The sequence below is a fragment of the Hippichthys cyanospilos genome, chromosome 14 (genome assembly GCF_059441005.1).
Source record: "Hippichthys cyanospilos isolate Australia breed blue-spotted pipefish chromosome 14, RoL_Hcya_1.0, whole genome shotgun sequence".
Classification (NCBI taxonomy): Eukaryota; Metazoa; Chordata; class Actinopteri; order Syngnathiformes; family Syngnathidae; genus Hippichthys; species Hippichthys cyanospilos.
Window position 1 is genome coordinate 1,099,065 of NC_142382.1, and position 26,975 is coordinate 1,126,039.

General features: G+C 46.4%; 1 protein-coding gene across 2 annotated transcripts in view; it reads left to right on the forward strand.

Moving 5' to 3' along the window:
- Nucleotides 1–24: 24 nt before the first annotated feature.
- The window catches only part of atrn (attractin), a 35,559-nt gene continuing 8,608 nt past the window's right edge, over nt 25–26,975 (forward strand). Inside the window, exons 1-26 of one of the 2 annotated variants that reach the window (XM_088432358.1) lie at nt 25–437; nt 2,025–2,108; nt 3,147–3,260; nt 3,333–3,461; nt 4,685–4,884; nt 5,757–5,928; nt 6,007–6,097; nt 6,414–6,663; nt 7,045–7,228; nt 7,290–7,444; nt 8,270–8,354; nt 10,091–10,311; nt 11,001–11,122; nt 11,186–11,324; nt 11,708–11,889; nt 12,788–13,007; nt 13,442–13,630; nt 13,861–14,106; nt 14,916–15,053; nt 15,137–15,230; nt 16,598–16,650; nt 17,842–17,936; nt 18,017–18,095; nt 18,164–18,321; nt 21,604–21,665; nt 25,865–25,943. In XM_088432358.1, coding sequence (XP_088288484.1) covers nt 175–437; nt 2,025–2,108; nt 3,147–3,260; nt 3,333–3,461; nt 4,685–4,884; nt 5,757–5,928; nt 6,007–6,097; nt 6,414–6,663; nt 7,045–7,228; nt 7,290–7,444; nt 8,270–8,354; nt 10,091–10,311; nt 11,001–11,122; nt 11,186–11,324; nt 11,708–11,889; nt 12,788–13,007; nt 13,442–13,630; nt 13,861–14,106; nt 14,916–15,053; nt 15,137–15,230; nt 16,598–16,650; nt 17,842–17,936; nt 18,017–18,095; nt 18,164–18,321; nt 21,604–21,665; nt 25,865–25,943 — 3,804 coding nt within the window. In that variant the 5' untranslated portion in view covers nt 25–174. Of the gene's footprint in view, nt 438–2,024; nt 2,109–2,852; nt 2,987–3,113; nt 3,261–3,332; nt 3,462–4,684; nt 4,885–5,756; nt 5,929–6,006; nt 6,098–6,413; nt 6,664–7,044; nt 7,229–7,289; nt 7,445–8,269; nt 8,355–10,090; nt 10,312–11,000; nt 11,123–11,185; nt 11,325–11,707; nt 11,890–12,787; nt 13,008–13,441; nt 13,631–13,860; nt 14,107–14,915; nt 15,054–15,136; nt 15,231–16,597; nt 16,651–17,841; nt 17,937–18,016; nt 18,096–18,163; nt 18,322–21,603; nt 21,666–25,864; nt 25,944–26,975 lie in introns of those variants that run through there. The other variant, XM_088432359.1, reaches the window with a different exon arrangement.

The following is a 26,975-nucleotide window of genomic DNA, read 5'->3' on the forward strand; positions in this document are numbered from 1 at the left end:
CTTCTGGACGTCAATATGCGGCTCTGCGCGTCGGGCAGGGGAACCCAAACAGTTCCAACATGTAAGACGGAACCCGCGGCGGAACCTTAGCGTCGAACCCGCTCGAACCGACGGAGGCGTTGGAACGGGGCCCAAGCTAGCCGAGCTCGCGCGGCCATCTTTCACGCCGCTCCGATGCTGGCCGCGACGCGGCTTCGGGCCTGCTCCCCGGCCGGTCCCGGAGGCCGGAGCCCGACGGCGGCGGCCGGACCGCCGCTCCGGCTCCCGCTCCTGCTCCTGCTCCTGCTCCTGCTCGGGCTCGGGCTCGGGCTCCTGGCGGCGGCGAAGGAGTGCGACAAGGCGTGCGTGAACGGCGAGTGCAACGCGGCGACGGGCGCCTGCGCCTGCTCCCCCGGCTGGGTCGGGGACCAGTGCCAGCACTGCGGCGGAAGATTCAGGTAGCCGTCGGGCTCGCGCGAGGGATCGACGACGTTGTACCTGCGGGCAACATGGCGGCGTCTTCCGATCACCTGAGTCGCGCTCGACGTCCCGACGTTCTCGTCGTGGGCCCGCAGTCGGGATTCAAAATCCGAATTTACCCTTGCCGTTTTTCGCACTCAAGCCTGCGAATTTATTCCCGTTTGATTTCATCGACGTATCGACGCGAACGGGCGGAAATGTAAGAGAAAAACAATGGGCAATCTGTATAGCGGTTCAGTAGTTTACTTGCGTTCACTAGGTTAAAAATATGGAGGAAAACGATGTCGTAAATAAAGCAAATCAAATACTTCATTCGCAATTTTCTACAAAATATCGAGATTAATAAATGATACGTCACACTTTTACAGACCGTATATGAGTTACTTTTTTTCAGATTTATTCCGTAATTATTCCATCAATTAATTCCTAGAACTGATTCTAAAAAATGAAGTCGGCACGCATTTTTTTGGAGATTTGTAGTTAACAAAACAAAAAAATCAAACTCTAAAATCTTTTTTTTTTCGTATGTTTAGTTGTTGTTTCTTAAAGAAATAAAAATGTTCATTTCTTTTAAATGAAAAAATGTTTTTAAAAAAACTCCTTTGGAATTTGCAGATTTTTTTATTTGTTTATTTTACAAACTGGATAGAACATTTTAATGTTTTTCAGAAAATTTCAACAGAAATGAACTTTGGAAAATTGTTTTAAAAAATCCTTCAACTTTTTTGACAAGATAACTTTTTCTTCAAATATTTACATTTTTCCAGATTAATTATAATGATGTACTCACGTGCAATTTGCAGATTTTTTTATTCACAAAATATTGGAACATTTAACTTTCTTTCAGAAAATCTCAACAGAATGAAATATAAAAAAAAATCCTCCCATTTATTTGAACAAGATAACTTTTCTTTCAAAAATATGAATTACATACATGTAAATTCCTCCGTTTTTTCCTCTCCATTTCAGTTCCAAATGTATATTTTACGATTCAAATTTGAAATTCTGCTATGCTATATATACTCCAATTGAAGCCATTTATATGGGGACAAGGCGCAAAATTGTTGTAGCGCCTGGAAATCAACGCTAACCTAAAGATCAGCTTTCAACACCAGAGCCAACTGACAGTGAACGCAACAGGGGGGAGATTTAGTGTTTTATGGAATGATTTTTATTTGCCTTGCTGTATTTTTATGTAGCCGTAAAGCACCTTGAGTCGCCTTGGGCGAGAATCGCGCTCCGCAAATAAAGTCGCCGGGAAAACGAGGACGATAAAAGGAACTGGGAAAATAAAATGGAACAAAAAACAAAGGCGCGAACCAGAAAAAGACGCGACCAAAAAAAAACAAAAAACGCCAAAGCTTAGATGACGGCGGTGAAGATAAGGCAAAATAATTAAAAAACTAAAAGCGCATCGTAAAAGGTGAGGACAAAGACACCAGCTACTATGGACAAAAATCGCCATTTATCTCCACGAGCAAATCATCTCGATTGGACGGCGTGGCGAATCGGTCAATAAAAAATGGCGGCTGGCAACGTCTCCAACGCGCGTCTTTGGCTTCCAGGTTGACGGCACCCTCCGGCTTCCTGTCGGACGGACCTGGGAACTACAAGTACAAGACCAAGTGCACCTGGCTCATCGAAGGGCGGTGAGTCCACTCCTCGATTGGGATTAGCGGAGCATTACCGAAACCGTTCGAAAAACTGATTTTTTTTTTTTCAATGTGCGGATTCTGTGACGGATGAACCATCTTTAAAGATTTGAGAAACCCTAATTTGCCAGTGTGATCATTGATAGATAGCATAGGCTAGCAAATGGCTAACCGGAACTTAGCAATGCTTTCTATGAAGCTAGCTAGAAGCTATCTTAGACTCTCAACATAGCTACACTATAAAAATAAATAAATAACATACTGTTTGAATAAACTAGCAGGTTATACAGTATGTTGTCAAGATGCTAACAGGAAACTGAGGAAGCCAGCCAGGAAGCTAGGCAGAGGCTGCTAGGCAGAAGCTAACAGTGAGCTGACGTTTCCCCATGGAGTTCAAGTTGCGTTGCTGGAGATGAGCTAACAGGAAGTTAGCATGCCCGTCAAGGAAACTAACACATCATATTCTGCCAGCGAGCTAATGGTAAGCCATAGTAATTTTCTTGGGGATCTGACAAAAAGCTAACAAAGGTTTCCATTAAGATAAAAAAAAGGTACCAAAATCTCTTAGTGGGGTAACGCCTACCAAATGTAAAACGAAATATTTGTTTCCGCACTTAACTCAAGTTCTTTGCAGGGAAGCGATAACGCAAAGCTAGCATGCTCTTCAAGGAAAGTAATGCAAAATTCAAGCTAATGGTAAGCTATCAGACTACTCTTAGGGAGCTAACAGATCAATAACAAAATTTGACATGTAGATAATATCTCAGCGAGGTAACAGCGACAAAATGCTATGTGCTAACAGGTCATTTGCCATCAAAATGCTAACAGAAGGCTAACAAAGCCAGACAGTAAGCTAGGTGGAAGCTAACAGTGAGGTAATGTTAGCACGTGGAGCTCAAGCAGGAAGCTAGCTTACTCGTCAAGGAAACTAACACAGCACACTGTACGCTACCAGGGAGCTAATGGTAAGCTAACGCGGTCACTCATATTGGCTACTAAAAGGATGCTAACGTCGCTGCTTCCTTTCTTTCGCAGTCCCAACTCCGTTCTTCGCTTACGCTTTGAACATTTCGCCACCGAGTGCAGCTGGGACCACCTTTATGTCTACGACGGAGACTCCATCTACGCCCCCCTGCTGGCCGCCTTCAGGTATTCCTACCGCCGTCGCGACCTCGCCAGGTTTTTTTTTCCCCCCCAGCTAACCGTTTTGATTTGTTTTAGCGGCCTGATCATTCCGGAGACTTACGGCAACGAGACGGTTCCCGAGGTGGCGTCGCACTCGGGCTTTGCCTTGCTTCACTTTTTTAGCGACGCCGCATACAACTTGACCGGATTTAACATCTCATACAGGTGAGGAACTTAAGGATGCCGCCCGATGCCATTTTGTCTACGGGGCTGGAAAAACGTCGACCAAGTCGGGTAAATCCGCTTCAAAAATGGATTGACTAAAAATATCCTCTGGAACGTAAGGATGCTGTCCAGTGCCATTTTGGCTACAGGGCTGGAAAAAAGTCGACCAAGTCGGGTATATGCTGTTAGGATAGGATGCTGGAGTATAAGGATGCCGTCCAGTGCCTTTTTGTCGATTAGGGCCGGGATAAGTCGACCGAGTTGGGTAAATCCACTTTAAAAATAGGCTGATTAACAATATCTGCCTATTTTCTGGACCGATCTTTCTTTTGCACGTATGAAGTCTTCTAGTGGCGTCATTTTCTAGTGGGATCATTTCAAATCAAGTAATGTTCAAAGTGGAAAAGGCATACCGCAGCAGTACTTTGGGGGGAAAAGTAATCGATTTTAAAAGGTGCAGTAGAGACAGCCCTAGCATTTACAAATAGAAAGCAGTACATATATACATATACTGTATATACATATGAGAAAAATAAATACATTTGGCAATTTATACACATACATGCAGTATATATACATACGTACATACACACCCACATATCCTGTATCATTTCTCGAAAAGACGTTGTTTGGGGGAAAATTTTGTTCATCAAAAGTAGGAGCGGTATCGTTTCTTAGTTTGTGGTATCGGTGATCCCTCAAAAGTTGCGTCATCTCCAACGGTATCGGTCAGAAAAAAAGTGGTGTCGAAAAGCGTTGGCGCACGGCGAATCCCTGCGCGTAAACACGATGACTTTCATTCCTTTGTTCCCCCGAAGGAGTCCACCTCTGGCCCGCCCGTCTTATCGGAACTTTATGTGTGCCAAGCGGTTGCCGTACAATTAAAAGCCATAGGTAAACATCGTAACCATGAAAAGCGAACGGACTCACGGCGTATTCAATTTGAATGTCGGTTTTGTATGTTGATCGTCGACCCCGACGAAGGATTTTTGTTTTTGCGCCGGGGTTCAAAAGTTGATGTTTGTTTTGCTGAAAGAAATCCTCCCGACTCCCCCGGCGGCGTTCTTATTTGATTCAGGCCATGCCGGCGCGTGGCGCTCTTGAAAGAGCCGCCCCGAGCATCCGCGGGAGCAGATGCGAGCCTGAATATTTCATGGCCGGCCCCGCCATCTTTTATTCAGCGTCGGCTTTCCAGCAATGTGTCACGGCGTCCTCCCTCGCAGGGTCAACGCGTGTCCCCGCGACTGCTCGGGCCGGGGCGAGTGCCGGGCGGCCGACGCGGCGGCGGCGGCGCCGAGCTGCCGCTGCCGAGACGGCTGGAAAGGCGACGCCTGCGACGTGCCCTCCTGCCCCGCCGACTGCGGCTCCCCCGAGCGAGGGCGCTGCCGGGACGGGGCCTGCCGCTGCCTGCGCGGCTGGCAAGGTGAGCCCGGGCGCAGTTGGGCGAGGCGCCGCCTCATCTTCCGCTTCATTTGCTCTCCTTTCGAAAAGCAAGCTCTCGTGTTCCTTTCGTGGCTTTAAAAAGCTTCAAATTAATAAGGGCTCCGACCGGGCCGAATATCAGGGCGCATATCCACACACATACATTTAAAACTCCGATATTATGCCTTTCTGATAATGGAGACTTGCACTTGAACGCAGCATCTTGACTGCGTGTTAAGGCAGTGCTTCTCAAAGTGGGGTCCGCGGCCTGAGTGCAGGTGGTTTGTTATTAATAAGAAAAATATGTTTTTGTTCATTTCTATTTATATTGTGAACGTATGGGTGCAAACAGTTCAACAAGTTTATTATATTTTTAGTAATAATTTGTCAACTAGACCCACCTAATGCACGTCGTCGTCAAAGAGCTTGATGATTTAGTCACCGGATGTTTGGCGGTAACCTTTTTGGGGGAAATTGAGCCATGAGGAAGCGTGCAATTTTCAATTTTTATTTCGTGAACTTGAATATGGCTGAAAAGTACCAAATGTACTTGTCAAAGTTGGCTCCGAGACATCTGCGGACCCCTGTGTTGAGGAGCCTCGCTCCAGCACTGGCCCGCCCATTGAAGCATGTGATTGGTTAGCCGTGCGAGAGCCCGAGCCAATCAATTGCGAAAGGCATATATGGGTTTTGCAATTTTTTTGTTTTGATGTCAATTTCAATGCGCAATGGGAAAGCGCTTAATTTCGAGCCGCGCCGAGCAGAACCGAACCTCCGCCGATCAGATCTTGACATTCCGTACGGGGTGGTACTTTAGGCCGCAACGTTAGCGTTGAAGCTCTTCTCCCGAAACAAAGGCGGTTTCCCCTTCAGGTCCCGACTGCTCCGTGTCGGTCCCGCCCGATTCGGGTTTCTGGACCCGAGAGGCCTTCCCGTCGGAAGCGGGCCTGGCCAGGGCCTCGCACAAGGCGGTGGTGGAGCGGGGCGTCATGTGGGTGGTGGGGGGATACGTCTTCAACGCCAGCGACTACCACATGGTCAAAGCGTGAGTCGCCGTCGCGGAGACCGGGTCGTCGGGACGAGCTGTTGGATTTTACCCACGTTATTCTTGTGCCGGTCTTAGGTTTAATTTGAGCAGCAGGTCGTGGCTGACGCCGGACCCGTCCGTCAACGCCGTCCCGCCGCGGTACGGGCACTCGGTGGCGCTGTATGACGTAAGTCCCGATGGGTCGCGAAAGACAATTTGTGTTTTTTACTTTACTTTTATTGAATGAAACCAAAGGGTGTGTGGCGGAAAGGGGGTGCGCCAACTTAAAAAAAAACTAGTTTTGTCCGTAATTTTATACATGTACTTTTGAATCCCGGTGAGCCGGATTAAACCTGTTGGCGGGCCCGGGCGAAGGGGCGCGTGTGTTTGTGAGCGCCGACCTGCCAATTCTGATTTTGGAGTTGAGACGTCAAACGCTGTGTATTGATTCACAAACGCGTGAGACTTTGAAAAAAGCCGGCAAAGCCTTTCCCGTCCCGCAGGGCAAAATCTACATGTACGGCGGCAAGATGGACTCCACGGGGAACGTGTCCAGCCAGCTGTGGGCGTTCCACATTCAGAACCAGACCTGGGTTCTCCTGAGCCCGCGCATCCAGGAGCAGTACGCCGTGGTGGGACACTCGGCCCACGTGGTACCCCCCCTGCGGGAGGGGGACGACCCCGTCATGCTGGTCCTCTTCGGACACTGTCCTCTCTACGGATACATGAGCCTGGTGCAGGAGTACAACATTCGTGAGTGGAAATTGTGGCTCTTTTTTGGGCTCGTCTCGCAAACGTGACGGAGGCCCGCAAATGGCCCCCGGGCTATAGTTTGGACGCCGGCCCAAATAGTGGTCCAAAATATCCTTTGGGCTGGACTTCCCCTATAACAGGGGTGTCCAAAGTGGGTCCTGGAGGGCCGCTGGCTGTCCTGCATGTTTTCCGGGTTCCTTTCCTGATGTCAGGAAAAGAAATCCGGAAAACACGCAGGACAGCGGCCCTCCAGGACCCACTTTGGACCCCCCTGCCACTATAAGATGTTGAAAAGGCTTCGCGACTCCCAGCGTTGTTTTTTTTTTTTCCCCCCGCGGACCGCTGGCCCGGAGCGTTAAAAGCTTGGACGGTGGCTTTCAGAGCGAAACCAGTGGAGCGTGGCGTCCACGGACGGGGCGCTGATCCAGGGCGGCTACGGCCACAGCAGCGTGTGGGACCGGGCCACCCGAGCCATCTACGTGCACGGGGGCTACAAGGCCTTCAGCGCCAACAAGTGCGGCCTCTCCGGGGACCTCTACCGGCTGGACGCCGACACCAGGAAGTGGTGAGCGGGCGGCGGCCCGGGGCGCCCTCCCGGGGCCTGACCCGCCCCTTTTGGTCCCCAGGACCGTGCTGAAGGACGGCGGCTCCTTCCGCTACCTCCACACGGCGGTGATGCTGAGCGGGACCATGCTGGTGTTTGGCGGAAACACGCACAACGACACCTCCATGAGTCACGGCGCCAAGTGCTTCTCCTCGGACTTCATGGCCTACAACCTGGGTCGGTGCACGCAAACTTCCGGGGGGAACCCGACCGGGTCCGGTTAATTAGCCCGATCCATCCAATGATCTAGTGGTTTTTCGATCGCAGGGTTTGAGGCCAGTTTCTCTTTTTTTTTTTTACGCAAGAAAAATTTGCCTAGGACATGCGTGTCAAACTCGTTTAAGCTAGCGGCCTGCATGGAGGAAAAGTGGGCCGGACCAATAAAATCATGGTTTACATTTTATAAAACTTTAAAACAACAACTTCAAATATCTTTTTTAAATACTTTGCAAAAAAAAAAAAAAAAATCGATTTTATTTCCTATTCACCACAGGTGTTCATTATTATTTCTCTGAGGGCCTCATGCAGAAAGATATAAAGATGTAAAGGGCCACATTTATTTTCACTTTAACGTATTCATAAACAATCACACACAAAAAAAACATACCTATATAGAGTAGTTGTAAAATAAAACCTCTATGTCAAGGCTTTCAGTTCAAGGTGATGAGGCAAAAAATATTTAAAATACCTAAAATGTAGCGAAATGTCCATTTTTACTTGGGCGTCAGTAAATGCATCGAATAATTCACTGTGACGGCTTCAAAAATCCCGCAGCCAATCAGAAGACTGCAATTTCGAAGGCTTTGCTTGACTTTGCACCAATGACGTCATAGGACCGACTCGCAGTTCCGTCACGGTGCACCGGGTGGCACTGTGTACCAGCAGTCGACGCCTGCTGAATTTAGCATCTGCTGTCAAACATTCTTAAGTATGAGGATGTTACTTAAATTAAAACGTGGTTTCTAAAAATAATCATTCTTTTTTTTTTTTCTCCTCCCCCAGCTTGCGACGAGTGGACGCCGCTGCCCCGGCCTGAACTCTTCCACGACCTCAACCGCTTTGGTCACTCGGCAGTCGCCAGCGACGGGTAAAGGCATCAAATCTAATATGAATGAAATGTATATGTTCCCGCTTTGATTTTTTTTCTCTCTCTCTTCAATGTATGTGTGAGCAAAACCAGCATGAACGCGTGTGTGAATAATGCACGCGTGACCTTTTGTGACACGTGAACATGTCATGCAAACGCGGACGTTCCTACATGAATATTTTACCGCCGAAGGCTTGACAGTTCCGACTCAACTATTTAAATCATTGAATTCCAAAGACCTATTTCAACGTTTTTTTATGTTTTTCTCATTTGTTTTCAAACGTTTGACTTAATGTGGCTCTATAATTGTCAGTAAATTAAGTACTACTTAAGTAATCGCTGACTTTAGGTAAATAATCAAATGGTGAGCCATCATAAAAAAACTCATTATTTCAAGTAAAAATAATACTTACTTTAGTACCTAGTTTATTTAACACCAGCCTTTTTTTTTCCTTAGGGTAATTGATTACTTTAGTATATGAAGTACTGAAGTTTTCAAGTAATTTATGTTTTTGAGTACTTCACCACCTAGAGTAATCAATGCCTGTTGTATTTACGCCGTTTTTACTTTAAAGTAATTGATTCTACTCGTACTTGAGGTACTGAAATGTGAAAGTAATCGATTTTTAAGTACTTAAGTAATCAATTACTTTAGCACTTTTTGTACAGTCACGTTTACTTTAAATAATTGATTACTTCAGTATTTGAGTTAGCGAAGTTTTAAAGTAAATAGTTTATTAAGTACTAAATTACCTAAGGTAATCAATTACTTTAGCATCTCCTCATTTAGTACCAGCCATTTTTACTCTAAAGTATTTGCATAATTTAGTCTTGAAGTCCTAAGTACTACTTGCTTCCCCAACTTTTTTTTTTTTTTGCTTCCCAAATGTAATAATTTTTTTTTTGGTTTCCTCGACGACTTGCAATGCGAGTCATGCCGCATTTTAATGACATCAATTTGTCCGGCGCGGGATTCCGAGCGCACATTTCCTCAAGATTAGCTGCGGGCTAATCAGCGCTCGGCTGCTCGCGACGACCCCGAGGTCGTTTCGGCCTCATCGCTCAGCGTCCTCGCAGCTGTGAGTCGGGATGCAAAAAGTTGCCAGGCGGAAGGCAGATGGCGCCCGGTGACTCAAGGGCGAGCGACCTGTTCGGAATTTAAAAAAACAAAAAAAAAACAGGCTTCCGCATAAAAATCATGTTTAATATTTGATTCATCAAAAATAACGTGTGAATTTGACATAGCATGCATTTCTTTTTGTATTATTGTGGTATGTTTGGATCAGTACCTCTTTGTTTTTCCCACCGAGTACTCAAAAGTAGTACCTGATACCAAGTTCTGATACCAATAACACAAATTTGAGTCAAAATAGGCTCAAGCATAAGAAATATCGCCTTAATGTTGATGAAATTATAATATCAAAATTCCTAATTCCAACTCGGTTCTGGTAAAACGGCTCCAAAAGAGCGACTGGCGTTAATAACGGCTGCCGTCGCAAGTATCGATAAGTCCAGATACCGCGTGTCGATACTTGCCCGGCCTTAGTGTCATTAAATCGTTTATTCATTGTAATTCCTGAATAAAATGCAAAGGAAAACAATTCGATGAAAAATTGAAATGTTGTCACGCTGCAAATTGAAAATCTTTCTCCTCAAGAAAAAGTGCTTGTATATGTCAAATTCATTTGCATCTGTACACGTTTTGGGGTCACGGATGCCCTTTTTGCGTCGTTCAGGGTGATGTACGTGCTGGGCGGTTTCAACAGCCTCCTCCTGAGCGACCTGCTGACGTACGCGTCGCCCAGCTGCTCGGCCTTCGTCGGCGCCGCCTCGTGCGAGCGGGCCTCGCCGGGCCTCCGCTGCCTGTGGAACGCCAGCCGGGCTTCCTGCCTGCCCTGGGAGTTGAGCGCCGACCCCGAGCGCCGGCGGACGCCCGCGTCCTGCGACGCCAGATCCTGTAAGACCGCTTCTTCGCGCCCGACCCATCGGTGGCCTTCGGTTTCGTACGGCTGAGTGCAAACATTTGCAATTTGAAAAAATGACCTTATTAACAAAGAAAAAAATGGGGGAAAAAAAAGTGTAAGCGAATGATAAATGGAAGACGTATGGCTGACAATATGGTGAAAGTTTAAATATGATAAATGCGTAAAAGTAAAGGAAAAAATATTGCGAATGGAAAAAGGTGCACGGTATAAAAACTTGATGATTTAAACATTTTAAATAAAAAATTGTATGTTTCACCCAAAAATATGAAGCAAAAGGCAATATAATCATGAAAGAAACACAGTATAAAAATAAAAAATCCTTAATGGAAAAAATGTAAATAAATTGTATATAACAATAAAACATGACCAAAATGCCATATATTAACAAAAAAAATACTGTAAATGGAAAAACATACACTATAATAATGACAAAACGCATCGAGAAGAAACATTCATGATAAACAAACGTCCATCTTTCAAAACACACTGTAAACAAAGTATTATCAATCATAAAAATTGTATACAATAAGGGGAAAACCAAGCCCCGCCTTGTTGATTTCACGTTTTGCGGGCGTTTTCCTGATACGTAAGCCCCACAACCAACAAGGGCACTTAAACCTCAGCCGACCGAAGCCCTCTCTTAAACGGCAAAACCCCGCAGACGGCGACAACGAGCGTTGCGACCAGTACACCGACTGCTACAGCTGCGCCGCCAACACCAACGGCTGCCAGTGGTGCTCGGCGCAGTGCGTCTCGCAGGGAAGCAACTGCACCGCCGCCTCGGTAAGCGCCGGCCTCATCGCCTTGTGAGCGCCGCCGCCTTGACCTTGCGCCTCCTCGCCCAAGGGGCCCGTGCTGGACTTTGACAGCTGCCCCAAAGACGTCCCGTCCTACGTGTGCAACAAGAAGACCAGCTGCAAGAGCTGCGCCGCCGACCAGAACTGCCAGTGGGAAACGCGCAACCAGGAGTGCGTCTCGCTGCCCGGTAACTACGGCCACGTCCGCTCGCCGCGTCCCCGTCATCTTTTCCGTGGCTGAAAAAGTGCCGCCGACTTACCCGATTGTTTTGTTCACGTTCGCTCTAGTCACCGCTGTAGCTTCTATTCTATGTGCCCTATAATGCGGTGCCCCTCACGTATGAAAAACATTTAAAAAACAGACATTCATTGAAGGTGCGCCTTATGGGATTCGTTGCTCACTTAAATTTGACATATCACGCGTAAAAAAACGATTACTCTGTAGGTTCGCAAGCAAGCACGTTTGAGCTAGCTAGCTAGCGCAAATCTGGAAAGTTCAAATTTTCGCCTCACGCGCTCTCTCTACGCGAAGAAAATCAACATTTTTGTTTTCCTCGGCTTTGCGTCGCAGAGAACGTGTGCGGCGAGAGCTGGCACCTGGTGGGCAACTCGTGCCTGAAGTTCCTGACGGCCAAGGACTCGTACGACAACGCCAAGCTGGCGTGCCGCAGCCACAACGGCGTGCTGGCCTCGCTCACCAGCCAGAAGAAGGTGGACTTCGTCCTCAAGGAGCTGCAGATCATGAGCGTGCTGGTAAGGCATCGGGCCCGCGGGCGCTATCGACGTTTCGCGCCCCTTCCAGACATTGCCAATCAATCCCGGGATTGCGGCGGACAAAGTGCGATCGGAGCGGCCTTTGAGCCAGACGGAGCTCTTTTCTTTGTTTGGCGGCGCCGAGGCTGCGCGGAAATCCATTTGCGGACGGGACGGTCTGCCTGTGAAATTGACGGCCGGGCGAACTTACCCCTCGTGTCGTTTTCTTCTTCTCGTTATCGCTCGGTCGTTATCGCCCCCGACCGTCGTAAAGGTTTTTCCCAAACGTCCCGGAATGTTGGGCGTTTTCGGGCCGACGGACAAGCCGCTGTCAAATTCTTGGCGCCGCTCGGTGGTTGGCGACCTTTTTCACAATGAAATGAAATGTTTCTTCACAAAGTAGCGATGAATAGAAAGAAAGCATTCAATCTGAGCGCTGTTTAACTCTTGTTTGATTCAATAGGCTGCGGAACTACATTTGTAGTGCTAACTTAGGGTGCATTTTATTCAGCAACTCCAGAAGCTAAATCATGAAACGGCATTTTTTTTTTTCTTCCCCCGGGCTTGTCCGCCCCAAATTTGCATCACTTCAATTTTGCTATGACAATGCGCATTAGTATAGAGTTTACTTCATTTTCTTGTTAATTTGCTCTTAATTTGAAAAGACAGATGTACTTTTCCAATCATAGCCATTAAAAAACATGAAGTTCAATTTGCTGATACTCAAATACAATTTTTCAAATGTTACCTCTGCATTTCAGTTTAATTTATTTCTAAATGTCTGTGTTTACTGTAGCTTCTGTTCTGCGCGCCTTATAATGCACTTATAAGAAACACTTTTAAAATAGGCCATAAATAGTACATAAACTTCAAAAGCCGTTGCGGTCCTGCGCTGCAGTACAAGGCCATGGTGACTCCCTGGGTGGGCCTGCGAAAGATCAACGTGTCGTACTGGTGCTGGGAGGACATGTCGCCCTTCACCAACACGTCGCTGCAATGGCTGCCCGGCGAGCCCAGCGACGCCGGCTTCTGCGGATACCTGGCCGAGCCCGCCTCCAGCGGACTCAAGGCGCAGACCTGCATCAGCCCCGTCAACGGCAGTCTCTGCGAGCGTCCCGGTAAGTCCGCCGGAAGGCGCTGGGCTGGCGGGTCGCTTACGCTGTTAGGTTCAGGCAACCGAGAACGTTAAATAGGCAAACGGGAAGGAGGACAACTAGGTTTTTTCTCGTGAGGAGAGCGGACAGGAAGCTGACATTTTCAGATCACCCTCCGGTCTGGTTACAGATTCTGTCCGCTCCTCGTTTACTCATTTGGGTTTGCCCTTGGTACAAGAGCCATTGCTGCCCAATGGTTTTAGGGAGGGTTTTGGCAACGATGTAAACAACGATAGTGGGAAATGCAGTTGCAACCCTGTTCTGCTACCAATATACTTATTGCATAAAACAATTATGGGATAACCTATATACAATTCACGTTCCAGTTCATTTGCTCTTATTTCGAAAAGAAAGCTGCGTCGTAGCCGTAAGTAAAAAGTGCGTTGCTTTTCCCCCAGCCAACCACAGCGCCAAGCAGTGCCGGACGCCGTGCGCCACGCGCGCCACGTGCAGCGAGTGCACCAGCAGCAGCAGCTCCGAGTGTATGTGGTGCAGCAACATGAAGCAGTGCGTGGACTCCAACGCCTACGTGGCCTCCTTCCCCTTCGGCCAGTGCATGGAGTGGTACACCTTGAGCACCTGTCCGCGTAAGAGTCACCCTGTAGACAAGCGTTGTCTGATATGGGAAAAGACGCCTTCGTCCCAAGTTGAGCTTTAGTTTGAAGTGTTTCCTCTCAAACTTTGCCGCGATCGTCATCGTTGGAATCGACTCCGCCGAACCCTCGCCGGCGCGTCTCGAAACTTGCCCGCAACCTCGCGCGAGCGCGCACGAATAAATCCCACCTTGATGGGAAATTCTCTTTGGTGCTTCCGGCAGCCGAGAACTGTTCGGGCTACCGCACGTGCGGCCAGTGCCTGGAGCAGCCCGGTTGCGGCTGGTGCACGGACGCCAGCAACACGGGCCAGGGCCAGTGCATGGAGGGCTCGTACCGGGGACCCTTCCACACCTCCGTGCCGGCGCCGTCCACTTTGCCGGGCCTGCCCGCCGACCCGCCGCCCGCCCTCAACGCCAGCATGTGCCCCGGCGAGGCGCTCTACAACTGGTCCTTCATACACTGCCCAGGTGGGACCTCCTACTCTATACACTGATGTGAAATGCTTGAATGGCGAAATGAATGAGCTAAATGTTGTCAATTTGAATGCAAAATGTCAAATTTTAAGGGAATGGTAAGGGAAAGGTACTTATCGGGGTGGAAAATGGAGAATTGTTGGAAAATTGTCAATATTAGGACTATTCAAAGTGGAAGCATCCCTCATTCGAGTCATTGGAATAATATGAAATTAGAGTGGCGTAAATCGGACAAACTGGAATTGAGTTGAAATTTGCCAAAAACGGGAAGTCAAATGAATTGGAATGATGTGAAAAGCTGCAAATTATCCCTGAGGTGAAATGAAAAAGCAAAATATTGTAATTGCAAGGTAGGTGAAAGGTACTTTTAGGGGTGGAAAATGGGGAATTGTGGGGAAAAAAAATGGGTAAATATTTGGACTACCAAAAATGGAAGCAGCCCTCATACGAATGATTGGAATAATATGAAATTACAGTGGCATGAACGGGACAAACTAAAACTGAGTTGAAACGTGCCGAAAGCTGTCGCCTTCATACGGTGAAGCTCCTCACCTCGCTTTAACGTAGTTTGTTGGGTGCCAAGTTGCCACAAGATGGCGCTAAATCAACGTCGGGTCAGCTTGCTGCTTCCAGCTTCACGTTTTGCTCGCAAACGTGTCTCGTTTTACATATGGCCGGTTTTTCCATCTTCTGCATTTGGTGTTTTAGGCGAGTACCGATAGCAAGTATCATGCCGAAAAATTTGGCGCACTGTGAACTATGGCGTCCTGGCAATAATCGCGGCGCGTTCCTCTTCCTGCCAGCGTGCCAATGCAACGGGCACAGCCGCTGCGTCAACGAGAGCGTTTGCGAGAAATGCGAGGACCTGACCACCGGGCGCCACTGCGAGAGCTGCGTCTCCGGCTTCTACGGGGATCCCACCAACGGCGGCGGCTGCCAGCGTCAGTAGGAAATTCTTCAAGGCGCCGGCACGCGGATTTATCATTCGCTGCAAAAACCTCGTCCTTTTCTCTTTTGAAACCAGCTTGTAAGTGTAACGGCCACGCCAGCATGTGTAACCCCAGCAACGGCAAATGTTTTTGTACCACCAAGGGCATCAAAGGGGACCGCTGCCACTTGTAAGTACAACCGCCACACAAGAATATTTTCCAAACATAACCATATTTTGCCATGTGCGGTATCGCCCCGTGGAATATTCATGGAAAAAATAAATTAAAAAAAAAAAAAACATTTAATGCCATATTTTCCGCACGGTAAGGCGCAACGGGTTTTCAGGTCGTTTGCAGTAGTTTTCATTTCATTTGCAGTAGTAATTAAGGAAAGGATGACCTTAGTACTCAGTTACCTCAAGTAATTCAAACGAATACCGAAGCCGTCTTATGATCGTTCGTGTTGCCGTGGTCCAACATTTAACGTGTTTTTAGACCCTCCTCAAGCCAAAGTAAGCAATTACTTTGGTTACTCAAGTACCTCAAGCTTTACAGTAATCAATTACTACTTTAGAATCTCAAGTACCAAAGTTTGTACCTCAAGTACTATAGTAATCAATTACTAAAGTGACAAATTACTCTTGAATCTCAAGTACTAAAGTAATCCATTACTATGGTAATCAATTACATTGGGACTTTAACATCCAAGATAATTGAAATCTAGTCATTAAAAAATTACTAATGTAAAGGATTACCTAAAATAATTTCCTGTTAATTACCTGAAGTAGTTACTCAAGTACTGTATTACTCATTTTAGTACCTAATACATTCAGTAGCAGCAATTTGTAGAGCCTGCTTTTTGCGAAAAAAGGCTTAATTACTAAAGATTTTAATTACCTTAGGTGCTCATGTAGTGAAGTAATTGATTAGTGCTCAGTTACATCGAGTAATTGAGTATTTTAGTACTTGATGTATTTATCATCAGCCATTTTTAAACCCCCCTCAAGCCAAACACTTGAGAAGAAAAAGTACTTTGGATTAAACGTTTGGACTCTGGGGGGGGGGGACAAAAGACAAAAAAAACACGGGAAATTACGTCTTTGGGATTGAATGAGTTAAAAAAAAAAAAAGGCTGACGCCCTATGTGGCAAATATCGGCCCCTGTAATCGGTCCATCCCACCCTCGGACGGTCCTTTGGTCTTTTATTCCCTGTCCGGCGTTTGGCCGCCCTGCATATTTTTCGTCCGCGGCGTCATCCCGCCTCCTCGCGTCCCAGCGGGGCCCGCTTTTGCCGCGGCAAAGTCATTTTAATAAGCGCCGTCAAACGGGCGGCGGACACCATTTAAAAGCCCAGCTTGACTTTTCCCGACCGCACGCCGGCAAAAGCGGCGCGCCGGACATTAGGCCGCCATCTCTTCATTAATGCCCGCCGATGGATTGTGATTACTTTTGATGCTCGTCTTGGGGGGCGCAAAGATGTACGCGTGATGTTTGTTGTCCGCCCTCGGAAACTTTACTCTTCTTCATTTTGTGTGTGTGTGTGTGTGTGTTCCAGGTGCGAGCTGGAAAACCGTTACCAAGGCAACCCCCTGAAAGGCACCTGCTACTGTAAGCCGGCAAACCATCCAATTTCTTCATTTCAAATAATACATGGCGATTAATATCGCGCCTTCGCAACAGCTGCATGAAAACAATGAACCGCCGTACGCGCTTTGGGTGAAATTTCATACGCATCGTTAATTCGGGGGTCCCTTGACAAAGGTGTTTTGTTTCGGCGATGTGCTGTAGGATTTTTCTTAAGTTAAAAAAATACGCGTCCCATTGAGCCGCCGCTAACGCGGGAGCTAACGCTAACGCGTACGTGCTCTCCGCTCGAATGAAAGCGTCCCTCGCTGGCTTTGATGGCGGGCAGATGTGACAAGAAGCAGATGGCGCTCATCTGCATTCCCGCCGCCATTCAAAGTCAACCCGTGACTTTTTTTTTTTTTTTTTTTTTTCCCAAGTCGTTTTCTTTTTTTAACGGGAACAGCAGGTCAGCGTCAAGCGTGCGCCGAAGCCCCGGGGTCCGCGTACGTAGCCAGGCAATTTTCCATTAAAATCCTCTCGTACTGCAATAATAATGATGATGATAGTGGATTTTACACAAGTGACATCGGCGGTGCGTAAATTGGGGTACGAGTACCCCCCCGGGTGTTGCGCTTCAGGGGGTATGGGCTTTCCACATGGCTTCTTGCGTGCAGTATATCAGCAAATCAAATGGAATTGTTTTGACAGGAACAATACTGCTTGATTTCAAATTAAGAGCAAACTAATTGGAACATGACCTTACATATAGCATGAAGTTAAATTGAGCACTTTATTGCCGAATTGTGTTTCTGTGACCCCGCGGTAAAATGTATGCCTTAAAATAAATAACAATAAATAGACATCCCTAGTGACAAACACGATGAGTGAAATGAAACTTTAAAATGAGAATTCTGACTTGAAAGTCAAGTCAGAATTCAAAATTCTCATTCCGGTCTAAATTCCTGAATTTTCCAAAGTCAGAGATCTGAATTGTCACGATTCAAAAGTCTGAATTCTGTCCAAAATGTGAAATTCTGAACGCCCAATTTCTGAGTTTTGACTTTAACGTGAGAATTCCGACCAGTCAAAATCCAGGAATCTCAATCGTGTCTGAAACGAGAACTGTCCGATTTTTGACCTTAAAAGGCGAATTTTGAAACCGCGACTTTTACAATCGTAATTCTCCGAATTAGGTTTGAATTTTGCCGTTTTTTTGTCCCGCTTCGGAACCAGACACCCTGCTGATCGACTACCAGTTCACCTTCAGCCTGTCGCAGGAGGACGACCGCTACTACACGGCCATCAATTTCGTGGCCACGCCCGAGGAGGTGAGGGCTCAGCTCCCCGCTTCTCTCGGCTCTTTAGCGCCGGCGCTAAACCCCCCCCCCTCCGCATCTCTCCGCTCCAGCCCAACCGAGACTTAGACATGTTCATCAACGCGTCCAAGAACTTTAACCTCAACATCACTTGGGCCCCCAGCTTCACGGGTAAGTTTTCGCCCACGCCGATCCGACGCCCGGGCGGCCTTTTGACGGTGGCGGTGGCGGCGCCGCAGCCGGCACGCAGAGCGGCGAGGAGATCCCCATCGTGTCGCGCGGCGGCATCAAGGAGTTCAAGGACACCTTCTCCAACGAGAACTTTGACTTCCGCAACAGCCCCAACATCACCTTCTTCGTCTACGTCAGCAACTTCACCTGGCCCATCAAGATCCAGGTAGCGCCGAGCCGAGCGGATGGGAGGGGAGGGGCTGGGCGTCAACCTCGCTCGAGGTGCCGCCGTCCCGCGCCGCCCGATAATGCAGTTAGTTTTCAAAACCCCTTCCTCGTCTAAAAATGGCCGCATTTTAGCAAATTCCGAGGAAAAAAAACGTCCGAAATTGCGAATCGACGCCACCAGGGCAAATTCTGCAAAATTTTTTATACCTTTTTTATCAAGGGTAATATAGATGGTGGTGCAATACAATAACGTAATATAATATATACATTTTATTTATATAGTATTGACTACAAATCTATATTACCCACATTATTATATATATATTTTTTTTATTTATATATGTATTTATATAATATATATTGACATTTTATATATTATATATGTATTTAATTATGTGTTCTATACATTATTGGTATATTCTAAATATAGATGATGTATATTATTAAGTATAAATCTATTTTATCTACATTCTAAAATCAGCTGCATGTATGGCAGTCCAAACCAAACGATATTTCTGGGGGGGGGGGGGGGGGGGGGGCATGTTTGTTTTGCGTGGGAAGGTTTGCCGGACGAGCATGAATGTGATTTTTGTGCGCTGTGCGGTCCCGCCTCAATGCGAGTCTTTATGCCTCGCCGGAAGCGCTTTGCGTGCCCCCCCCCCAAAAAAAAAAAATCGTCCCCCGCCCTTGAACTTGTCCCTCAACAACTTTCGGAACGGGGGAGACTATGGCGGGGAGGTAAGCTACGTTAGCTTCACGTTTGAGCTCATGGCTAGCGCCTCTAAAAATTAAAATCCGTTCACAAAACTCAATTACGAGAGGTGGCCGTTATATTTATTTCTCTATATTTTTTCGCCGCTTTGCCTTTTGTCTCGTTTACTCATCGCCGTTTTTTGGCGCGCGCTCGCACAGTCGCGGATGGCGCGCAACCTCCGGTATTTATGGAAACATGAACTCAAGGAAAAGGAAAAAAAAACACTTCAAGCGCATTCAACTTACACTGGCGAGGCGTTCGCGGACCGCTCGCAATGTGGGAAATCTGAGATGCGGTTAAGCAACAACAAATGTATCATGAAAATGAGCACAATTGTTGCATTGTTCCCAAACTGGGTGCGGTAACATGGAAAATACCAGAATTGGACGCTAAAATGAAGGCTGCGTCTTATATTTGGGGAATGACGGTATGTCATTTCCGAATATGAAAATATGAAGAATTTACAAAGATGAGATTTATTCCGTTTGGCTCTAATTTTGACATTGTTGCCAAAGCGATGCTCCGTCTTCTACGCGGTAACATAAAAAAAATCAGAATTACAGTACTCAACTCTTGAGTTATGATACCACTCCTACTTTTGATACATGCAATTTTTGATATAACATTTTCCTTCAAATTTTACCAATCGGCGACAATTTCCCGCCCTTTCAATTCGTCCTTTCTACTCCGTGATCAAACGGGCATCTGATACTAGTATCGGCCGCCATCGCATGTATCGATACCTGAAAATTAGGCCAGGTATCGGCCCCGTATCGATAATTGTCCCATTCCTAGTTTACTGTTGCGGCAAAATTACAAGCTATGCCTGGGAATAAAGAATATTACAAAATAAATAAAATGACGAAACCCACGTAGGAAAAAAAAAAAATCAAACGATGCAATTACAGAGAAATACGCAGTACGAGAAATTAAATAAATAAATCGTTCGAAACGTCTAAAATAGAACGGCTGCACTCTGACCGCTACATAAATCCATACATAAATACATTTATGGCACATGAAATATTCATGTTGTAATCCCGCGCGTGGCTATGCTAATCCTTCCTTTGCTGACGAATAAATAAAAGGCGGGAGGGGCCTTACGCAAGGCCGCCAGAGAGAGGCGCTGTCGCGCCGCCGCTGTGACGGCCGCGTGGCATTTGGGGGTGGGGCTTCCAGGGGGATTAGTTGCTCGTTTCCGTCGTTGCCCACGGCAACCTTGATTAAGGAGCTGACATTAATACAATTGCTTTTGCGCTGATTGACTTTTCTTCTGGGCGCGGCTCAAAGATGGTAGCGGCGATGCTACGGCCAGCGCGCAAGACCCCGCCCGTCGGGCGTCCGGCAGTTAGGCCGTCAAATTTGGATTAGGGTTTCAAACTAGCCGTCCGTTCGCCGCCGTCTTGCAAATTTGTCCTTGACTTTCGACGTTTTCATGCTTTCAGATGTCAAAATAAACTGCTGAGATGGCGTGCACGCCCTCTTATAAAAGCGGCGGCAATGTGCACCCAATCGAAACTTAACAAAAGAGTGTTCCAATTCGTTTGCTCTTAATTTGAAAAGAAAATTGCATTTGCTGCCACCTGCAGAAAAGTCTCACGTTCCCCCACCGTTCAAGACTCAACAAAATAAAAGGCATGCAATGTTTTGCCAAGGAGTCACCATCATACAACTGGGCAATAAATTGCTTCATCTTCCAATTCATTTGCTCTTATTTTGAAAAGAAAATTAGATTTGCTCCTACCTGCAGAAATAGCTCAGGCACCGACACATTCAAAACTTAACAAAATAAAGGCATGCAATGTTTTGCAAAGGAGTAACCATAATGCCACTGAGCTGTAATTTGCTTCATCTTCCAATTCATTTGCTCTTATTTTGAAAAGAAAATTAGATTTGCTGCTACCTGCAGAAATATCTCACGCACCGACACATTCAAAACTTAACAAAATAAAGGCATGCAATGTTTTGCAAAGGAGTAACCATAATGCCACTGAGCTGTAATTTGCTTCATGTTCCAAATTATTTGCTCTTAATTTAAAAAGAAAATCAGATTTACTACCGCGGCACAAAAATTTCACATTGAGAGCGTGACTGTGATTTAACCCTGAACAACTCAATTGAACTGGGGGATGATTCAAAATATACAACCAAGATTGCGCGGTTGCAAAAGTGCGCACACCCTCCTTTAAAAGTCACGTCCCTTTACAATGAAGCAGTCACATTCAAGTCAATTATTCCCACATGAGGTTCTGCAATACAATTGAGCCATACGTTGCTTTGTGTTCCAGTTCATTTGCTCTTAATTTGAAAATAAAATTAGATTTGCTGCTACCTGCGGAAGAATACTCCCACGAGCGATTGCGACCTGCAATCTGAACCACTCAGTTGAAAAAAACAAACAAATTCCGACTTCCGGGAGATGATTCCAAATGAATCGGAATGTATATGGATACTTTGTACTTTGTTGCCTCGTTCCCCTGCGACGGAATGTGCGGCGCTGACGTCACGTTGTCATTTCATTCGCAGATCGCCTTCTCGCAGCACAGCAACTTCATGGACCTGGTTCAATTCTTTGTCACCTTCTTCAGGTCAGCGCACAAGTACAAGCGCGCGTGTGTGTCAAGAGGTTGAGTGTGTGTGGGCGCATGTGTGTTGAAGGTTCAGCGGTGCGCGTGGCATCTCTTCAGGAAGTGCTCTAATGTGTTATTGATTTTGAAAATGACTGGGAAAGATTGAGTGCGGAGGCGTGGCCGCTGCGCGCTTGATTGCGCGCGCGCGCACGCACACGCGCTGCGCCGCGGCCAGGAAGAGGCACATCCACTCAGTGGACACGTCATTAGGTACACAAGCTAATGGGAGCCAATCAGCATTCGGACTGTGGGGCAGATGGTACATCTGGCTTTGGAGAATGGTTCAGGGTTGCAAATTAGGCTTGGGACTTTCCCTACGTTCAAGTTTGGCTTGCAAAATTGCCAAGTTGGACTTTGAAAACAGGCAAGCGCAGGCTTTTAAGTTCGGATTTTAAATGGAATCTCTCATCACGTTTGAATGCGAGTGTCACGCTTTTAAATTATGCTCTCACAATAGGGTAAGGCTTTTACCGTATTTTCCGCGCTATAAGGCTCACTTAAAAGCCTTGAACTTTCTCATAAACTGACAGTGCGCCTTATAAGTGTCATCGCCATGTAAATTCTTCAGTTTTTCCAATCAAATCTAATAACTGTCAGTTAATGATAAGATGACGTATTTTCCGCACTGTAAGGCACATCTAAAAGCTCTCCATTTTCCCCAAAGCTAATTTGTTCAATAACCCAATTATTGTAATGGGGCGAGTGGAAGGGTGGAAGTGGACGGATCTCCAGGGGTTGCTTACAGCAGCTTTTCTTAATCATTCAGTGCCAGGGACGTATTTCCTTTGGGACATTAAGTCCCAGCTACTTGAAGTATGATATCAATACTTAGTTACATTAAGGTCATTAAATCCAAGCCCAGATACTTAAGTATCTGGGCTTGAATGTCTGGACGTGAAAATACGTCCCTGGCATCGGATAAGTTAAGCAAGGTTGTACCACGAAAAGAAGCGAGCGGACCGAACCTACGTCTGAATCCTTCCTCGTTCACAAACGGGCATGAAGATGAGATTTATTCAGTGTTAAGAATTCATAAAGCGCTTTAGTTTGTGTTGTTTACTTACCCGTGTTATGTTGAAAAATCTGCTTTTAAACTGGAAGTATTTCCTTCAAGCGCTTTAGTTTTTAGTGTTCGGTTATATCTTACTCTGGAATAGTGTGTTTTCCATCCGGAGGGCCGCGCTACGTTTCTGTTTTCTGTTATCACCTTCCCGAAACCCATTGGCCGTCTCGCGTGGGACACCGAACGCGTCCTATGGATGCGGCCCTATCATCCGGTTGCGCGGACGTCGTCGACGGCAATTCAAGCGCGTCGCTCGCTACGCCGTCCTCGTCGTCCATCTGAACCAAGCGTATTTATTTTCCCAAGCGGCGGAGAGCCGCGGACCCCCGATGGAGCTAGCCAGACAGCGCACTATCAACGGCGGCCAGAGGCGGCGCCAAAATCGCTTCCAATATTTATTTTGCGCACCCCAGAAGCGTTGGCTTTTTCAAGTCGGGCTTTTAAGGCCGTTGGGGTATCGAGTTTGGATTTGAAAGTGTGATTTTTCCAGCCAGCGTGGGTGTTGTCGCGCCGGTGGCGTGGTAATTAGCTGTCAGGTGAAGTGTGAGCTTTTGTCTGCGCTCCTCCCGCTGTGTTTATTCCTTCAAACTTTATCCTGCAGCGAGACCTGATGTTCCAGAAAATTCCCATTTCTTCTTCCCCCGAGAGCGAAACTTGTCGTGGCGCACTGCGGCTGCCATTAAAACAAAAAAAAAAAAAGCGGGTGGGGGGGGTGGAGGAGGAGGAAAAGGTGCACTTGGTTCCGGGAGTCTCTGTTGGGGGTATTTTTAGCATGACGCCGTCCCGGCGGGAAGCCCCAAGTCACTCTTTTTTGCACGTTGCGCAAAGCCATAGTAAGGCAACAAATACAAGTCACGCGTTTGACGAAAACAACGCTAACGGCTCAACGTGGATTCCGCCGCTGAGCTCACTAAATTGAAGCCGGCATGCCAGAAAGCCCACAAACGTGTTTGGAGGAAACGTACTACTCCAACTGACAAACCTTTAACCTCTGTAAAAAAGTCCTTAACTCTTGTTGAACGTTTTCCCCGTCGGTGTCGCCAACGTAAGTTTGCATGATGATTAATAATTTCAACATTGACCAAAATATTCCCGATTTATATTTTGCCAGTAATCGCGCAGCCCGAATATGAACACAAGAAAATATGACGAGTTTAGGAATTGTTGTGCTATTGTTTTGACATTGTGGCCAAATTCTTTTTGCATCTCATACATGGCAGAAAATACCAGAATTGACCTTAAAGTGAAGGCGGAGTCCTATAGACAGGTGCGCCCTATATTTGGGGAGTTATGCTATTTCATTTTTTAGTTTTTCTTTTTGTTTGGGCTTCTTCACTGGATGTGTTTCTTTCCCCTCTAAAGTAGAAGAAAAAGTTTGTTTTTTTTTTTTCCTTAACTCCAATGGCAGTTGGCGGGTGGACAAAGCCCCTCCCTCCCCTCCTGTCAGGTGTCACGCCAGCGCTAGGCTAATTAGCGGCGCGAGAGGGCGCTTAGAGGAGACGCTGTCCAAGGTAAACAGCAGCTTGAAGACGCGCCATTTAAACGCTTTGCGACAGGCGGCCGAGCGGGATTCCCGCCCCTTCGTTTGTGTGTGCGTGCGTGTGTGTGTGAGTGTGTGTGTGAGTGGTGCGGAAGGGGGAGGGGCAAACTCACGTTCTCGATGGCGCCGTCGTCACCTTGCGGCAAGACCAACAATTAATCGCATAAAAATGAAGCGGTTGGCAAGCAATACGACGATAAGAACGTGACGCGAACCATCAAACGTTTTTTTATTATTTGTCATTAAAGCTCAAAGACGCGATTTAACGTTTTTAGGAGCCCGGACGTGAAATCCCAGCTACTATCCCTTTAAATGAAGTAGTAGCTATCGTAAACTACCCGTCCAGAATTCTGCCGCTTTTGTCAATCTCAAATTGACAATTTAGCTCATTTTCAAATATTTGTGTTGGCAAAGCACACACCTTCAATCCCAAAGACGTAATTTAACGTTTTTAAGAGCCCAGACTTTAAATGCCAGGTATTTATTTTGATTTTTTCCCCAAATATTTTCAAGTGTTGGGCTAAAGGAGAGCCAAAAAAAATTCAGTTACTATCGACAAAATATTTGCTTTTTCCTGCGGAAAATGGCTGAAAACGTAGCCATCTTTAAATGCCACGTTGTAGTTATGGTAAATACAGTAAACATGTCTTGTAAACTTCCCGTCCAGCATTTTGCCACTCTTGTAAATCTCAATGTCACAGTTAAGCTAATTTTCAAATAGTTGGGTTATGGAAGTCACTCATTCAATCCCAAAGACGTAATTTAACGTTTTTAAGAGCCCAGACTTGAAATCCCTGGTATTTTGATTTTTCTCAAATATTTTCAAGTGGCTGGTTCCAAAGGAGTTATTATAGACAAAATATTCACTTTTTATTGCTGTTCAGTAACCAAAGTAAGTCATTAAATCCCAAAGACGTAATTTAACGTTTTTTTAAACACAAGGTACTAATTTAGATTTTTCAAAATAAATACAATTTATTTTTGACAACTATGTGATTTTGTAAACATTTTCAATGACTTTTCCATCCATTGTTTGTTTTTTTTTTTCCTGCCAGTGCATCCAAATGAAAAACAGAAATGTTTTTTTTTCTTTTTTTCTCCAAGTTGCATTAGGTGCGAACGTGTGACAGGAAATGATCAAAAAGTCGTGACGCTGTCATCTGATGCGTTTACACACGCGCGCACTTACACTTCTGAAGCGTCAGAGCCGAGAGAATTTATTTGCGCAGTAAAGTTTCAAGGCGGTGTCATCAAAACGCAAATGTCTTTTGGAGATGGGCCACTGTGGCCTTACGCGCGTTGTGCGTGCGTGTTGCTGCTGACACGGAAGGTGAGATGATGCGCCGTCATCACTTGTCAGATGTTCTCGGGGGGATTGGGTGGAAAAGTGCAAAACGATGTTCGTTTTTTTTTTTTTTTTTTTTGTCTGATGTCTGCCACTTTTACGTGGCCCCAGAGTCTGCTCGACAACAAGTGACATCATGGCGGTCGGCGTTGTGTTTTTTTTTTTCCCCCGAGTGCGCATTTGTAACGTGACTTCCTGTTTGTCCGCAGCTGCTTCCTGTCCCTGCTGCTGGTGGCCGCCGTGGTGTGGAAGATCAAGCAGAGCTGCTGGGCGTCGCGAAGGCGAGAGGTCAGTCCAACTTTTTGACGGGTTTGTTTCTGCGTCTCCTTTTCCAAATCAACAACCAGTTTGCGCTCCTCTACCAACGTCATGTTGGAGCTGGGCCATTACGGCCTAATTTTCCCCTTTCAAACTGGACCATTACCATTTGAAACCATTTCAATTGAAGTGATTTAGATGTTTGCCTTGCGTACGTCGAATATTCCGTCGTAACGAGAACATTTTTCCAAAGAGGCGTTTCCTAACCTGAATTTTTCGTCACAATAGACGTTCGTCAGTAGAGCTAGCAAATTTTATTAACAGATGAAACCTTGCTAGCAGGCTAATATGTGCTTTTGTAAACATAACATCCAATTTAAAACATGTTTTAGTAAACGTAAGATCCAAGTTAAAACGCTTTTTAATCAACATAACATCCTGCGCCTTTTTTCGCACTGACCTCAGCGCACCGACGTGATTTTTTCCGCGCCGCACATTTCTTCCCGGCGTATTCAGCGTGAACATTGGTGGTGTTTTTGTTTTGAGTGCTGCATTTTGAAGAGGGCGAGGCATGCGGTCACACGCGCAGCGTGCGGTGAACTGCGTCTGTTTGCGTGGCGTGGAGAGCCTCTCCAAGGTCGCCTTTCAGAGGTCACCGTCCTCTCTGCGCCTCCTTCAGCAGAACCCGCACAAAAATACTGTAAGTTGGGCTCCAACAAAATTCCAAAACAATACTAAGCGTCTTGTAAACAATAAATAATAATGAAAGCAATATCTCTACTCAATTCAGCTTTGCCTTCAAAACGCTCTTGCTAGCATACCGCTAACACGTAGCGAAAAACTCCGCTAACTTCCTCATTAAAACGTTACAAAAATTGTTTGGGAGGCGCGGAATAATCATGGCAAGATTTTGTAAATCATTTTCATTGGCTTTCATATTTTCAGTCCCTTCCGGATTCTTTGCTGCACGTACGTTAGCTTGGCGCGCGTGTGAACGCGTGTCCTTTTGTCTCTCACGGCTCCCAAGACGCATCTTAATCCCGCTAATCTCTCTCCCCTGGT